This window comes from Rhinatrema bivittatum, chromosome 3, assembly GCF_901001135.1.
Source record: "Rhinatrema bivittatum chromosome 3, aRhiBiv1.1, whole genome shotgun sequence".
NCBI classification, from domain to species: domain Eukaryota; kingdom Metazoa; phylum Chordata; class Amphibia; order Gymnophiona; family Rhinatrematidae; genus Rhinatrema; species Rhinatrema bivittatum.
In genome coordinates this window covers 274,894,730-274,909,998 of record NC_042617.1, presented here as the reverse complement: position 1 = coordinate 274,909,998, position 15,269 = coordinate 274,894,730, and the positions used below count along the sequence as shown (strand labels likewise).

General features: G+C 50.0%; 1 protein-coding gene across 4 annotated transcripts in view; it reads left to right on the top strand.

Moving 5' to 3' along the window:
- Nucleotides 1-15,269, top strand: part of ITGA7 (integrin subunit alpha 7) — a 169,190-nt gene that overhangs the window by 143,223 nt on the left and 10,698 nt on the right. For all 4 annotated transcript variants that reach the window (XM_029594686.1, XM_029594683.1, XM_029594684.1 and 1 more), the window contains exons 19-24: nucleotides 5,444-5,546; nucleotides 5,653-5,835; nucleotides 6,850-6,960; nucleotides 7,290-7,403; nucleotides 8,107-8,205; nucleotides 8,743-8,868. In XM_029594686.1, the coding sequence (XP_029450546.1) occupies nucleotides 5,444-5,546; nucleotides 5,653-5,835; nucleotides 6,850-6,960; nucleotides 7,290-7,403; nucleotides 8,107-8,205; nucleotides 8,743-8,868 (736 nt within the window). The remainder of the gene's footprint in view (nucleotides 1-5,443; nucleotides 5,547-5,652; nucleotides 5,836-6,849; nucleotides 6,961-7,289; nucleotides 7,404-8,106; nucleotides 8,206-8,742; nucleotides 8,869-15,269) is intronic.

Sequence of the window (15,269 nt, the reverse complement as noted above, 5' to 3'; positions counted from 1 at the left end):
CTGTACCTGAAAAAATCTGTTGCTTAGATATGATCTAAACCAGGCAATTGTGTTGCTATGTAGACCTATTTCTTCTAGTCTTTTTATTAGTATTTCATGATTCACTGTGTCAAAAGCTGATGATAGATCTAATAGAATAAGAATGTACTGTTTTCCACTATCAAAACCTCTTAGAATATTATCTGTCAGTGAAAGAAGTAATGTTTCTGTGCTGTAATGTTTACGAAAGCCGTGTTGTGAGGGATATAGAATGTTGTTGTTTTCTAAATGTTCAGATAGTTGTTTTTTAAAGTTTTTTCTATTAGTTTCTCAATTAATGGTAAACTTGAAACTGGTCTGTAGTTGTTCAAGATTAGGGGGTCCATATTTTTTTTCTTTATGATTGGTTTAATTATTGCTCTTTTTAGTATGTTGGGCATTGAAACTTCCTTTAGGACTAAGTTTATAATCTTTGTTAGTGTTGGGGCAGTTATGTTAGCTAACTTTTTTAATTCAATAATAGGTATGGCGTCAATTTTATGAGGAGCTGGGTTTAACTTTTTTAGCATGGTTTCATCATAAATTTAAATAAAGAGTTAAAAAAAAAAGGTGAACATAGCTCTCAATGTTTCCCATTTCTGGATGGAGACTCTGCAGTCTATCATAGCAGCGGTACGAAGCGGGATGTTTTTGGCTTCCTTGGAGCTGATGGAGGCATATCTGCACATAAGAATTCACCCAGATCATCAGAAGTACCTCCGGTTTATGATCCTGGGGAGGCATTTTCAATTTTGTACCCTCCCGTTTGGAGTAGTAACGGCCCCGAGGACCTTCACCAAAATGATGGTGCTGGTAATGGAAGCTCTCTGAAAGGAGGGCATGCTGGTTCACCTGTATCTGGACAACTGGCTCATCCAAGCGAAGTCGGAAGACCTTTGCAGACAAGCGGTGGAAGTGGTATTGCACCACCTGAGATCATTGGGCTTGATAGTGAATCTGTCCAAGAGCCAATTTTCTCCTTAGCAGGTTCTGGAGTTCTTGGGTGCGTGCTTCGATACCAGAGTGGAGAAAATCTTTCTCACAGAGGAGTGGATTGTCAAGTTGCAGACTCAAGTTTGGCACCTGTTGGAGACCTGTGTGCCCAGGATCTGGGATTACTTACAGGTCTTCAGTTCCATAGCTTCGACCTTGGAGCTGGTCCCGGGGCGTTTGCTCATATGAGACCTCTACAGAAAGGGTTGCTAATCCAGTGGGATCCAGTTTCAGAGCAGTTTCATCTTCCACTACCACTTACAGATTCTGCCAGGTCCAGTCTTTTGTGATGGCTTGGCCAGGACCATTTGTGCCGCGGAGTGGACCTCGAGGTGCCACAGTGGATGGTAGTGACTGCCGACGCCAGTCTCTACGATTGGGGAGCTGTGTGTCAGTCCCAGTCAGTGCAAAGCCACTGGTTGGCAGAGGAAGTGGCCTGGTCCATCAATCGCCTAGAGATGAGAGTGGCGCAGTTGGCTCTGCAGGAGTTTCTTCCTCTTTTGCGCAACCATGCCATCAGAGTCCTGTGAGACGATGAGATGATGGTGGCCTACATCAACCGCCAAGAGTCAAGCGGTTGCTCTGGAAGCGGAGATGCTGATGTGCTGGGCAGAGCAGCATCTGGCCTTGATAGCAGCCTCGCAAATAGCAGGGTCTGACAATGTGCAAGTGGATAATTCTCAGTCTGCAACATTTGGACCCGGGAGAATGGGAGCTTTTAGAGGAAGCAATGACCCTCATTTCTTGCAGATGGGGCATACCTCATATGGATCTGATGGAAACTCTGAGGAATGCCAAGGCTCCATGCTTCTTCAGTCACAGAAGAGAGCACAGAGCGGAGGGGGTCCATGTCCTGTTTTTCCTGCCACAGGACATTCTGATCTATGTGTTTTCACTGTGGCCTCTTGTGGGCAAGGTTGTAAGGAGAATAGAGGTCCATCCAGGACAGGGGATTCTCGTGACCTGGGAGTGGTCACGAAGGTCTTGGTTTGCAGATTTGGTCAATCTAGCAGTGGACGGCCCCTTGAGCCTGGGCCATCTGCCAAATCTACTATGGCAGGGCCCCATATTTTCATATCAAGGGGATCACTTTTGTCTAGCAGCTTGGCTTTTGAAAGGAGGCAATAAAGGAAGAAAGGATATCCTGAAGATGTTACTTCTACTCTGTTGCAGGCTTGTAAGACTTCTACTTCCTTGGCATATGTCTCAGTTTGGAGAGTCTTCGAGTCTTGGTGTATGGAGCAAGGGGTGGATCCTCGGCAAGCATCGGTGGTGCAGATACTGGCCGTTTTGCAGAGAGGCCCATCGAAAGGTTTGTCCTTTAGTTCCCTGAGATTGCAGGTGTCGGTCCTGAGCTGCTTGCAGGGCAAGGTTCATGGAACAACTCTGGCTGCGCATCCGGTTGTGGTACGTTTCCTTTGAGGGGTGAAGCATTTGCGCCCCCCTGTTCGTAAGGTGTGTCCTTCTTTGAGCCTTAACTTGGTCCTCAAGGGCATGTGTGAAGTGCCATTTGAGCATCTTAAGAGAGCCACCATAAAAGATCTAACTTTGAAGGCAGTTTTCTTGGTGGCGATTTGTTCAGCCAGAAGGGTGTCTGAACTTCAAGTCATGCCATGGAGGAAACCCTTTTTGCGGATTTCAGATTCTGGGGTCTCTTTGAGGATGGTTCTGTCTTTTCTCCTGAAAGTAGTTTCAGTGTTCCACTTAAGTCAGTCAGTGGAGCTCCCAGCTTTTTCAAATCTGGAGATTGGTACACCTCATGCAAAACAATTAAGTTGTCTGGGTTTCAGAAGAGCTTTTTTGCAGTATCTAGAGGTCACTAACAGTTTCAGATTGTAGTACCACAGATCAATCCAGAGTCCTGCCCGGTGAGGGGAGAGGAGGTTTGGAGAGTCCACTCGATCTGTTTTTCTGTAATAATTCTGAAGAATGTTGCGGGAGCGCTAGGGAGCGATCCCGCTTTTGGGGAGAGTGGTGTGCCCTTGGACCACGACGTGACTGCAGAGAGGAGCTCCGTAGAAGCGCCGAAGCAGGTGAGGTGTATCCCAGCACAGGCGGACAGGCAGAAGACCAGGGACTTGGACCTCCGCCAAACCTGACGCATCAGTAGAGAGCCAACAACGCAATGCTGTTCTCTGGGGTAGCCCTCCGGTCACTCGTTAGCCCTTTTGGACCTGCTGTACGGGAATGGCAAATGTGCGAGGATGGACAGAGGTTGAGGGCAGACGATGGAACTGGAACAAGACGAGACTTGAAGACTGAAGACTATCAGACGATACTTGAAGACGAGGATAAGACGAGGACTTGATAAGGATGAGGCAAGACTGAAGAGAAGAACATCAGGAACACTGATGAAGACACTTGCTGAATGAAAAGACAACAGAAGAGTTAAAACTGAGTATGAAGGTATCTGGCCATGACTCGCAGCAGCATCCATCCTGGACAGAGCTTCGGGGACCAGGCGTGATCGGCACAGGCCAACCTGAAGAAGCGACAGCTTCAGACCCAGCGTGGAAGACGCATCCGAAGGTCATTCAAAGTTGAAGGAAGGACGGTCCACTAGGAGGTAAAATCCAGAACCAAGATACCCGAGAGGAAGGCTACCCTGACGAGGGAGCCAAAGAGTTTGAAGGCTCCTTGACGTAGGAGCCAAAGGGTCTGAACGCTTGACAGCAAAAAGATCTAAAGATGAGAATGTCAAAAGGATCTGAAGACAAAGACAACTTGACACGAAGACGTCTGGAATGTCAGGACATCTGGACTTCAACTCCCAGGACACTCAGTCAAGAGCATCGTGGAGGTATCGAGTGAACTGGAGAACAAGACATCTGAGACATCTGGACTTCGGACCCCCAGGTCACCCAACCAAGAGCATCAAGGAGGCTCCGAGAGGCAGAACAACAGGATGACGGACTTCTGGAAGGACAGGACATCAGAAGGCGAGGGCTTCAGCTGAAGGTGAAAACATCAGGAGGGTCGGATGACAAAGACATCTGAAGACACGGACATGGGATCTGACAAGAGACCAAACATGGAACGAAGATGAGATGAAGGATCAGGAACCACAAATGAAGACAAGGGAATTCCCACGAAGAACAGAGTGCCTTGAAGAAGCGGAGCTGGACATCAGAAACTCCTGGACCGAAGAGCTGGAACGGAGGATTCAGGAACAGTCCGACTCCATGACTGACTCCTTGTGAAGGCGAAGAGGACCTACCTTTAGTAGGGCTGAAGAGGAACACCCAGGATGACATCATGAGGAGGAGCCAGAGGGACTGGCCCTTTAAATCCAGAGAGGAGGCATGGCCTCGCACCTAAGGAGGTAGGAGGCAGGACCCTGGAGAGTGGCCATGCTGAAAGGAAGGAGAAAGCAGGCCTGGTGTCTGCGGCTCCCTGCCGCAACGGAAGAAGGCTTCAGGGTGGCCTCCAGGCCGTGAAGAGGGGCTCCAGGCAGCCTCCCGGCCGCAAGAAGAGGAGCAATGATGGCATCGGCGGCTCCTGCCATGAAGAGGACATTGGAAGCGGCTCTCCCTGCCGTGGGAGGGTCCTAGCAAGAACAGCTCTGTGCCGTGAGGGAGGCAGGCTTCAGGGCGGCCTCCGGGCCGCATGAGAACAGCGTCTATGGCCTCCTGGCTGCGGGATGGAAAAGAGATGGCGGCGGGCCCGCCATGGAGCACAGTGGCGATTCCAGGCCGCAACGGTGGGAGGAGAACGTTGGCGGCCTCCGGGCCGCATAGAGGCACAGAGGACAGCATCGGGGAACTGGCTGGCAGAAGAAAGGTGAGAGACTGCTCGTGGCCTAGCTGTGGGCAGAATCGTAACAAAGAATGGCACAGGTTCTGATTAGTCCTTATAATAAAAGTTCCAAATTTGGTTATAAATTTTCCTCTTTCCTATGCTCGTTCCGGGGAATATTATAGCGTTGATTTATTAGAAGTTTTTTAAACTATTTTATGCTTGGGTACCTTGTAATACAGAGGATCTGCAGGTGGCACACCGGGTTACGAGGCGGTGTCTGCAAAACTTCCTCTGTCTTCATTTGCTGGAAGGGAGGCAAAACCCAGGAGTCTGGACTGATCCGTGGTAACTACAGGAATGAAAATTAGCAGGTAAGAATCAATTTTCCTGTATATATAACAAAAACTAAAAAGAAAGCAATTCGAAAACAAACACAAGAAACATTAAAATCAGAAACTAAAAGATGTATATCTTCGTAACATTCATAAATCTGCAAGAACTGTAGCAATAACTGTAATGGTCAAGAAGAATATGATCTTGGACAAAAAAAAAAAAAAAGGCTGAGGAGAAATCCAAAACAGCAAATAATCTGATACTAATTGATGCATGAAGGGAAAGGAAGGGAGGGTGCTAGGAGGATCCGAGGTCTTCCTGGTGCCAAGGGCTCTCATTGCAGTGATGGCTCTCTTTGCAGGGTGGCAAACCCCCACCAGCTCTTCTTCAGTGGCAGTGTACTGGGTGAGAGCGCCATGCAGTCAGAGGAGAACATTGGCAGCCTGGTGGAGTACGAGGTGACGGTAAGGAGCTACGGGTTCCCCGCCCCCCCACTCTGTGCTCAGTCGCTGCGGGGATTTATGCAGATTCCACATCACCTTCCTGCCCTCTGTGGATCTTTTCCCCCAGGTCTCCAACAGAGGCCAGTCGCTGAAGACCCTGGGCTCGGCCTTCCTGAACCTCATGTGGCCTCACGAGGTCAACAATGGCAAGTGGCTGCTGTACCCGCTGAAGATCCACCTGGAGGAGAAGCAGCGCACGGGGTTGGACACCCAGTGCAGCCCCACCCATGCCATCGACCCACTCAGACTGGTGTGTAGCCAATGGCACGGGGAGGGCAAATAGTTCATGATGTAGTTGGTGTCACAGCAGGGGTGGAAGGGGAGAATGCTTGTCATGATGTGACATCTGATGTCATGGCAGTGGGGGAATAAGGGAGAGGGAGAGTGGCAAAACGGATGTTACAGCAAAGGGGCAGGCAAAGGGTAGGGTTTTGGACTGTGGTCCTCTTCGTCCCTCCTTGATTATGGTGCTAGCAGAAAATTGGTGTGTAGCTCCTGGAAGTTCTCCTGGGCCGGAGTCTCTGTGCTTCCCAGAGAGACTAATTGAGAACAGATGTGCTGAGCATTACCAATCCTGCCTGGGAGCCGGTCACTGTGCTTGTTCCCAGCTGCAGGGAACAGCTGGAGCTGCAGACATGCCAGCATCTGCTAGGAGGAGGGCAGTGTCAGATTCTCCCTCCCAAATGCATTGACTGCTTTTAATCACATATTTATCTTTTGGATAACTATGTGATTAGAAACAGTGGTCTGAGAACCAGGGAAGCCAGCGTTCGAATCCCGCTTGTCCCCACTGATGCTGCATGTGACCTTGGGCAGGTCATTTCAGCCTCTGCTACCTGAGGTATAAACCCAGATGGTTTCTTGCCCCAGGGGGCTTACAGTTTACTGTACCTGGTTGTTACCTGCCCGGAGCTTGGATTTGGGAAAGGCCAGTAATGAAATCTAAAATGGAAATCCCTTCCTCCCCGCTAAGTCATGGTGACACCCCGCACCCCCAGCATTCATGGCAGTAGATGCAGGCAACGTTATTGGCATGACAATTTTACATGTTGTTGGGCTCTCTGTAAGGAGTGCTGGTGCCGGGGCACCCTCTGCTGGTCAGAGTCTCAGCCCAGTTTTTCGTTAAATAACCCCTTGCCTTGTCTCCCCGGCCTATACAGTACAACTCAGTTTTCTTCACTCCTTGATGAAATTTAGCTCAGGTCTTGCTTAATTTTCCTCCGCTTTCTCTCTCTTGATGCCAGCCTCTCGCTCTCGTCCACAGGTCGCTGACAGGCAGAAGAGGCCGAAGCGTGATGCTGAGGGCGGCGGTGCCGGGCCCCGAAGACCGCTTACCTACGCCGCCGCCGCCGCCACGAAGAAGCAGGTGACTTTGGTAAGTGGCAATACCATATAACAGAACCGTGGCCCCAGCCCCAGCCACAGCCCTGGACCTTTGAGGGTGCCAGAGGACCCCGAGGGATGTGATACTTGCTAAGATATGTTGTGGGCAGTGAGAGAAATGAGCGATGTGCAGGATGCAGTTTCCCCAACTGATCCCCCTCTGGGCAGCATACGGGGGAATCCCTTTGCAGCAGTTCCAGCAGACGGTCTTTGTGGTTCTTGCTGCGTGTGAATCCGAACCCTGCCATTTTGCAGTAGGTCCCACTCTGTGTGCATCCGTGCTGTCACTCCCCCTCTCTCTCGCTGTCTCTCCCCATTCAGGACTGTGCAAGAGGTACTGCCAGATGTGTCGTGTTCCAGTGCCCTCTTTACAGCTTTGACCGTCAGGCTGTGCTGAAGGTCCGCGCCAGACTGTGGAACAGCACCTTCCTAGAGGTAACCTGGACGAAGGCTTGCAGGGGTCCTCCCTCCCTGAGAGAGAGGTGGCAAAGGAGGAAAACACAGGAAAGGCATTGCTGATAGAGGTGTCAGTACCCAGCAACTATTCTGTGGATCATATGGAGGAAGCAAAGATCATTAAGTATCAAGGGATGCAATCAGAGACCAAGAAAATGTGGCAGAAAGATAAAGAAATAGTCCCAGTTATATTGGGTGCCACCTTGACACGTTGCCTGCATGTCCATTATTTATTTATATTATTTCTAGACCCTACTATCAGTCTTTCTAAGTGGTTTACAATAAAAGCACCCATAAACATATTATAACACATTATAAAACTCTGCTTGGCACTTTGTCAGTTTTGAGGTAAGCATTGGCAGTACATGCAAGAGACTGAGTTCATATCCAGTATGCCCTGGCATACAAGTGAGGTTCATTCCTGTCAGGGTGTGCACATAATTAAACTAAATGAAAATGGAACCCCCAGAGAACATGGACACAGACTCACAGGGACTGGAACTCTCTCTTGCTGAGATAACATGGACACAGGCTTAGTGTTGGGACCCTCCTTAACTGAGATAATAGGGACACAGACTCAACAGGGACAAGGAAGGCCTTCACTCTGAATTACCATCAATGCAGGCTTCCAGGGACTGGAATGGTGGGTTAATGCTTCTTTTCTCCCTCCTCCTCTTTGCAGGATTATCCACCTTTCAGCTCCGTTGACCTGATCGTCCGAGCGAATATCACTGTGAAATCCACCATACGGAACCTGGTGCTGAAGGATGCCACAGCACAGGTACCTGCCACGCCCAGAGGGATCTGAAAGCCACCGGCCTTGCCCCTAGTTCTGAGGACAGGTGCTTCTGGGGGTTCCTGAGTCCAAAATCAGATTCTGGTAGGGCCTCCAGGTTTGCAAACAGATTTTGGCTGGTGCCCCCAGATGTAGGAGCAAGTGTTAGCCAGGATCTCAAAAAAGTAATTTGTTCATCCCCGTCAGTGTACTGGGGAGACTGGATGGCTGAGGGAAGTAGTCGCAGCATTACAGAGCCTTTCACCTGTTTAAATCCTAGCTCAGGTGGCCTATGAGAAATAAGATGGTGATCTCAGTCCAGCTTCTAGAGCTATAGCAGGAGCATTCTCTTCTTGGCTCCTATCAGAGTCCGTTAAATCTGTAATTCTGCCGCACAACCCAGTTAATTACTTGTGACAAGGGCAGGTGAGAGAGAATTGGGGTACTGTAGAGATATTATTTCTCCCGGTTCAGGCAGTCTTAGCTGTTTGTTATTGTTCTTGGGATAATGTTATAAAATCTGTGCAACCTTTTCCATCCCAGATCCCCGTGGTGATTTATTCAGACCCTGGTGCTGCAGAGCATGGTGGCATTCCCTGGTGGATCATACTGATTGCAGTCTGGGCAGGAATCCTGATGCTGGCACTGCTGGTGTTAATCCTATGGAAGGTGAGGAATGTCAGAACCTCACATTGGGGCCTTTCTATCAGGATTAAATTGAGAATTGGAGCTGAGGCCCCCAACACTGCCATTTGACCCAAACCAGAGTTTCCTAGCGTGTAGCCAGATAGACTCAGGCAGGACCAATGGGTTATGCTCCCCTGTCAGCTGATGGAGACGAAGTCAGGTTGCAAAGCTGACATCACCGTACATATACACCTGCAGTGACCTCAGCTCTCCAGTATTCTCCGTCTCCAGCAGATGGTGGACGTACCTCTCCCTATGGGGATTGCTGAACTTTTTGGAAGGAGAAATTCTACATTCTAAATTGAAGAAAATGAGTCCCGCTCTCCTGCTGTGATACCTAAAGGTCCCTCCCCCAGTTGAGAATTCCTGAGGCAATTTTCGAGATCCCTCAGAGGTGTGCCTTGGGTCCGGTAGCTGGTTCCCGGCATGGACTTTGCTGCTTAGACAGCTGAAAGGCAGCGGGTGCAGGAAGCCGAGTGCGGCAGTGATGGCCAAAGTCCTTTCCCACTGCACCAGAGACCGTCTCTGTACTCAGCCAGTAAGTGCTGAGCCCAGGTAAGTTAAAAAAAAAAAAAAAAGAAGATTTACCTCCAGGTTCAGAGACGATTAGGAGTTTCGGTAGGTCTCCCCTCGGTCTCCGTGCTCAGCGCACCATACTGATGTCGTTCCCACTTCCATTGGGGGTAAAGGGAATTGGACTTCCGAGCAGATTGAGCTGCCCCTGGTGGGCTAGGCCCGCTGCAAACTTGGTTGGCATACCACGTGGTAGACCACAGTGGCGCCATCTTGAGCGCGTTTGTGTGCGCGCCATATTGCCCTCCATAGGATGTCAGTACGTGCAGTGTGTTGGCTCTGCACACGCGCTGTGTGCGTAACGTCGGGCACATACCTACGTGCACATCTTTTAAAGTGCGCGATACAGAAAGAGCTTTGCGCACGGGCTGTGCGTGTACCTCGCCACACCCCGCCCGGACACTTGAAATTTGTACACATACATTTTTTAAGTGCGAACTGAAAGAGTGCACAACTATTGCGGCCAACTATTGCCGCCAACCAAGAAACCTAAACACCTTGCTTTCTGCAATACTTGCCATATTAGAGCTTCGCAGTTGGACCTGGACTCCAACTTATGTCGGCACTGTGAGGAAGCCCAAGGAGAATTGGCATTCTCAGACTTTGCTAAACCAGGCTCTTCATATTCGGATGACGGGTTGGTCTCTGCCTTAACTGGAAGTATTCCCTTGTCTGGGTTATCCGTGGGAGAGGGAAATTCAACTGGTCCCACACCAGTGCCTCCTGGAATAGGCATGGACTTGGCTGCCTTTTCCTGGGTGGAGTTTTTCCAGGGGCTTCAAGCCTTCGTATAGGTGCAGTCCACTGCCTCACTTGCCCCTGTCCATACAGAACCTCAGCCGGTATCCCCTCTCTCTCCCATTCCTACCGGCAGACCCCAAGGTATGCCTCACCTTACTAAGGGTATCCCTGGCAAGGACTCAGGCGGCACAGATGAAGATGGGGAAATCCCCCCCTGGCTTGGAACTGTATCGGACTATGTTATGGTTATTTCATGGAGACGAATTGCTGGCCCTGGTTTCCCAGACCTGAAGACACTGGGAGTTCCTGGGGCAGACTCTATGATGGAACCAAAGAAGAATCCTGTTCTGATTTCCATGCAGAAAGCCATCTGCTACTTTCCAGTGATGGACGCCATCCAGGAGTTGATTGATCTGGAATGGGATGCCCCAGAAGCAAGTTTTAAAGGGGGCAGGGCTTTTGAAGCTCTATACCCTCTGGACCCAGTGGTAAGAGAATGTTTGCGTTTCCCTAAAGTGGACACACTGGTCTGTACCATCTCTAAGTGAACAACTATCCCAGTGGAAGGAGGAGTGGCCTTAAAAGATACGCATGATAAATGGGTTGAGTCTACCCTTAAACAAGCCTTTGACGCTGTAGCTATGACCTTACAGATCGCTTCTTGTTGCACTCTGGTGGCTTATTCGTGTCTGCTTCTCTTTCAGGAGATTGATGACTTGAGGGTGAATTTCAGAGCGGTTGTGGAACTCACTGCTGACTTTTTAGCAGACACAGACTGATTTAGTCCATACTTCGGCCAAAGGAGTGACCTCAGTGGTGGCGGCCAGATGACAGCTATGGCCATGGCCACCATAACCTTGGAAAAAGTTCTGGGGGGCGGTGGCTAAGCCAAAGGGCAGCGACCAAAACTGATAATGACGACTCAGCACCGCAAAACTTAGGAAACGTTGGTGATCCTGTTGGATTAGGTAGGCCTCAGATTGGTCCAAGGAGGTTAGGAACTCTCCTGATTGTAGGGCCATTATCATGGAGCATAAAGTCTCCAGTGAAAATGAGTCACTCACAGGTGACTGACACTCTTGAGGTTCAGGATGAGACAAAAGGAGCCTTCCTTCTTGGGTACGAACAAAATAGTGTTACGAGCGCGCGCGGGCGCGGTCGTCGTAAGCGGGTGGTGAGCCCTTGGGCCACGGCAGGACTCAAGGAGGAGCCCCAAGCCACACCGTGGGAGGTGAGCTGAGCAGGCATGGTGAGCCAGGCAGGCAGGAACAGAAGCAGGGAGTCCGACCCTCAGCCGGACCTGCATGCCCATGGTAGCCAACACGGGGAAGTAGACTGATGAACGGTCCTCCGACTGTTCCCGGCCCTTTCGGACCTGCCGCTGGGAACGGCAATGGGCAGCAGGCCGGACAGAGGCGAGGGCAGACAGAGTCCTTTACACTGAGACGTCAGACGGGGGCTAAAGCAGACATCCAAACCAGGCTGAAGCAAGACGTTGGAGACATCAGGGCAAGGGCTGAAGCGAGACATAGGAAAGATCCAGGCGAGCAGGAACTCCGATGCTGGGATACTGACATCCGAAGCCCCTCGGCTGGCAGGAACAGAAGCTCAAGAGCCCGTGGGACGAATCTCTCCTGTTGGCCACTCCAGGGCCCAACAGGACAGAAGGCTCAGGAACCAAGACGAGGATGTAGGTCAAGGCAGAGACACGAAGACATCAGGGCAAGGGCTGAAGCAAGACATTGTAGACAAGGCAGGACGGAAACATGGCACTGTCCAACAGGGCGCCCTACTCAGCCAGCACAGCTAGACTGGTCACGGACCACCCCGTCCCAGACGCGCCCTACACAGCCCAGGAAGGCTGGTCGCGGACCACGCTGAGGAAAGGAGGGTGCAGGGAAACTCCAGGCGAACAGGAACTCCGATGCTGGGATACTGACATCCGAAGCCCTTACGGCTGGCAGGAACAGGAACAGACATCTAGGCACGGTCAGAAACAGACATCGAGACAAGGTACCATCTAGACACGGCAGACCACGGAGGACCTGGATCGGGAGAGGCCACAGACAACTGTGTAACCCAATCCGAAGGCAAACAGGAACTAACAAGCAAGTCCTTATATACTGGAGGTTGTAGGCAACACCCTGGGAGGAGTTAGACAGGACCGCCCCTTGCTGGCCCTATAACTGGGGAAGAGAGCTGCGGGCCAGCCCCTAGAGAAACGGGCGTGGCTGGAAGCAGGAAGTCCAAACACAGGCACGACGCCACAGGAACAGCTAGGCCTCTCAGGCCCTGGAGCAAGTCCCGGATGGAACACAGGCGAGGCCCTGGCTTCAAAGCGGCCTCTGGAGGAAGGTAAGATACCTCCTGCAGCGCAGCAACAGGGGGGATCACAACAAATAGATGGAATAATGCCCCTTATTTTCTTGGGGCATAGGTCCTGGAATCACAGCCCTCAACCTGAGGATTCTTAGAAGTGTAATCTCCACTGCCTGCTTCTTGTGCTGGGACTGGCAAGGAGACACCATGAATACATCCTGAGGAGTGATGTGGAATTCCAGTGCATATTCTTCTCGTATAATTTCCAGTACCCATTTGTCAGAAGTAATCTCGACCCACCATTGGTAAAAGAGAGAGACAGACGACCTCTATCTCCTCATCCCGGAGGTGGGTCGGTAAAATCTCATTGGGGGGTTCGGGATAAGCCTGAACCCAAACCTGCCCCTCTCCTGGGTTGCCAGGTACAAAAGGGCTGGGACCTCCCAAGTGGTCAAGACCTCTGAAATGTCAAATTTCTGTAGGGGCGGAAATGCTGGAAACTCCTGGAACCTCCCCTCATAGGCGAGGGGTGCTGTAGCTGCTTGTCGGCCAAAGCATTTCAACTGATAGTAGATCGTTGGTGCCTCCCATCAATCAACCTGCTGGCCGCATCCCACAATGTGAAGGTTCCTCGATTCTTCAGTCGTAGCAGAGATCTGTGGTCCCTGGGAGTCAAAGCTCTCGTTCAGATCTGGCCAGAAGATGAGTTGCTATATACCTTCCCTCCATGGCCCCTGCTAGGCAGGGTCATTTGCAGAATCGAGCAACACAGGGGGCTAATCCTGCTTGTAGCTCCAGATTGGCCCAGGCATCCATGGGATGTGGACATGTGGAGGCTCCTGATAGAGAACCCTGTATGCCTCCCACTACACAGGGACCTGTTATAGTAGGGACCGGTCCTTCACGAGGATCCTACTCTATTCTGTCTTATGGTCTAACCCTTGAGAGGGCTCGCCTGAAGAAACAGGAATATTCTGCAGTGGCAGTTGTTACAGGGATGAGGTGAATGGGATCTCCCTGTCGATTCTTCCGAGCGTGGCTCATTTTCTGAAGGAAGTGAAGCACTTTTGGCCTCCCATGCGGTTGCCGGTTCCTTTGTGGAATCTTAATTTAGTGCTGTAATTTTTTGGCAGGTCCTTCCTTTTGGCCACTGCGCAGTCTTTCCTTGTATTTATTGACTTTGAAAATGGTGTTCCTGGTAGCTATATGCTCAGCATGTCACATCTTTGAATGGAAAGCATTGTCATACTAGGAGCCTTTCCTCTGGATGACTCCAGGGGAGATGAAGCTACGTACTGTTCCATCCTTCTTGCCCAAGGTAGTCTTGGAGTTTCATTTGAATCAGTCCATTTTGTTGCCAAGCCTAGATAGGATGCAGAGGAATATTGGCTTCTCTGTGATTTGTATGTCAAGAGGCTTTTAGTGCAGTATCTGGAAGTCTAAGAACCAGTCCGAAAGATGGACCGCCTGTTTGTCCTTCACTGCGGAAGGAAACAGGGCGAACCAGCTTTGTGGGTTACCATAGCTTAAGAACATAAGAAATTGCCATGCTGGGTCAGACCAAGGGTCCATCAAGCCCAGCATCCTGTTTACAACATAGGCCAAATCAGGCCACAAGAACCTGGCAATTACCCAAACACTAAGAAGAACCCATGCTACTGATGCAATTAATAGCAGTGGCTATTCCCTAAGTAAACTTGATTAGTAGCAGTTAATGGACTTCTCCAAGAACTTATCCAAACCTTTTTTGAACCCAGCTACACTTAACTGCACTAACCACATCCTCTGGCAACAAATTCCAGAGCTTTATTGTGCGTTGAGTGAAAAAGAACTTTCTCCGATTAGTCTTAAATGTGCTACTTGCTAACTTCATGGAATGCCCCCTAGTCCTATTATCCAAAAGTGTAAATAACCGATTCACATCTACTCGTTCAAGACCTCTCATGATCTTAAAGACCTCTGTCATATGCCCCTCAGCTGTCTCTTCTCCAAGCTGAACAGCCCTAACCTCTTCAGCCTTTCCTCATAGGGAGGCTGTTCCATCCCCTTTATCATTTTGGTTGCCCTTCTCTGTACCTTCTCCATCGCAATTATATCTTTTTTTAGATGCGGCAAACAGAATTGTACACAGTATTCAAGGTGCAGTCTCACCATGGAGTGATACAGAGGCATTATGACATTTTCCATTTTATTAACCATTCCCTTCCTAATAATTCCTAACATTCTGTTTGCTTTTTTGACTGCTGCAGCACACTGAGCCGACGATTTTAAAGTACTATCCACTATGATGCCTAGAACCTTTTCCTTGGTAGTAGTTCCTAATTTGGAACCTAACATCGTGTAACTACAGCAAGGGTTATTTTTCCCCGATATGCATCACCTTGCACTTGTCCACATTAAATTTCATCTGCCATTTGGATGCCCAATCTTCCAGTCTTGCAAAGTCCTCCTGTAATGTATCACAATCCGCTTGTGATTTAACTACTCTGAATAATTTTGTATCGTCCGCAAATTTGATAACCTCACTTGTCGTATTCCTTTCCAGATCATTTATATAGAGCTCATTCCACTAGGGCTCAAGCGGTCTCATGGGCAAAGGTCAGACTGCTGTCTCCCATTGATATCTGCCGGGCGGCAACATGGTCCTCCGTGCACACCTTCTCCAGGTTTTATCGCCTGTACGTTCAGGCCTGAGAGTTTGCTGCTTTTGCACAGGCGGTGTTGATCGGATTGCAGGCAGCCTCCTGCCC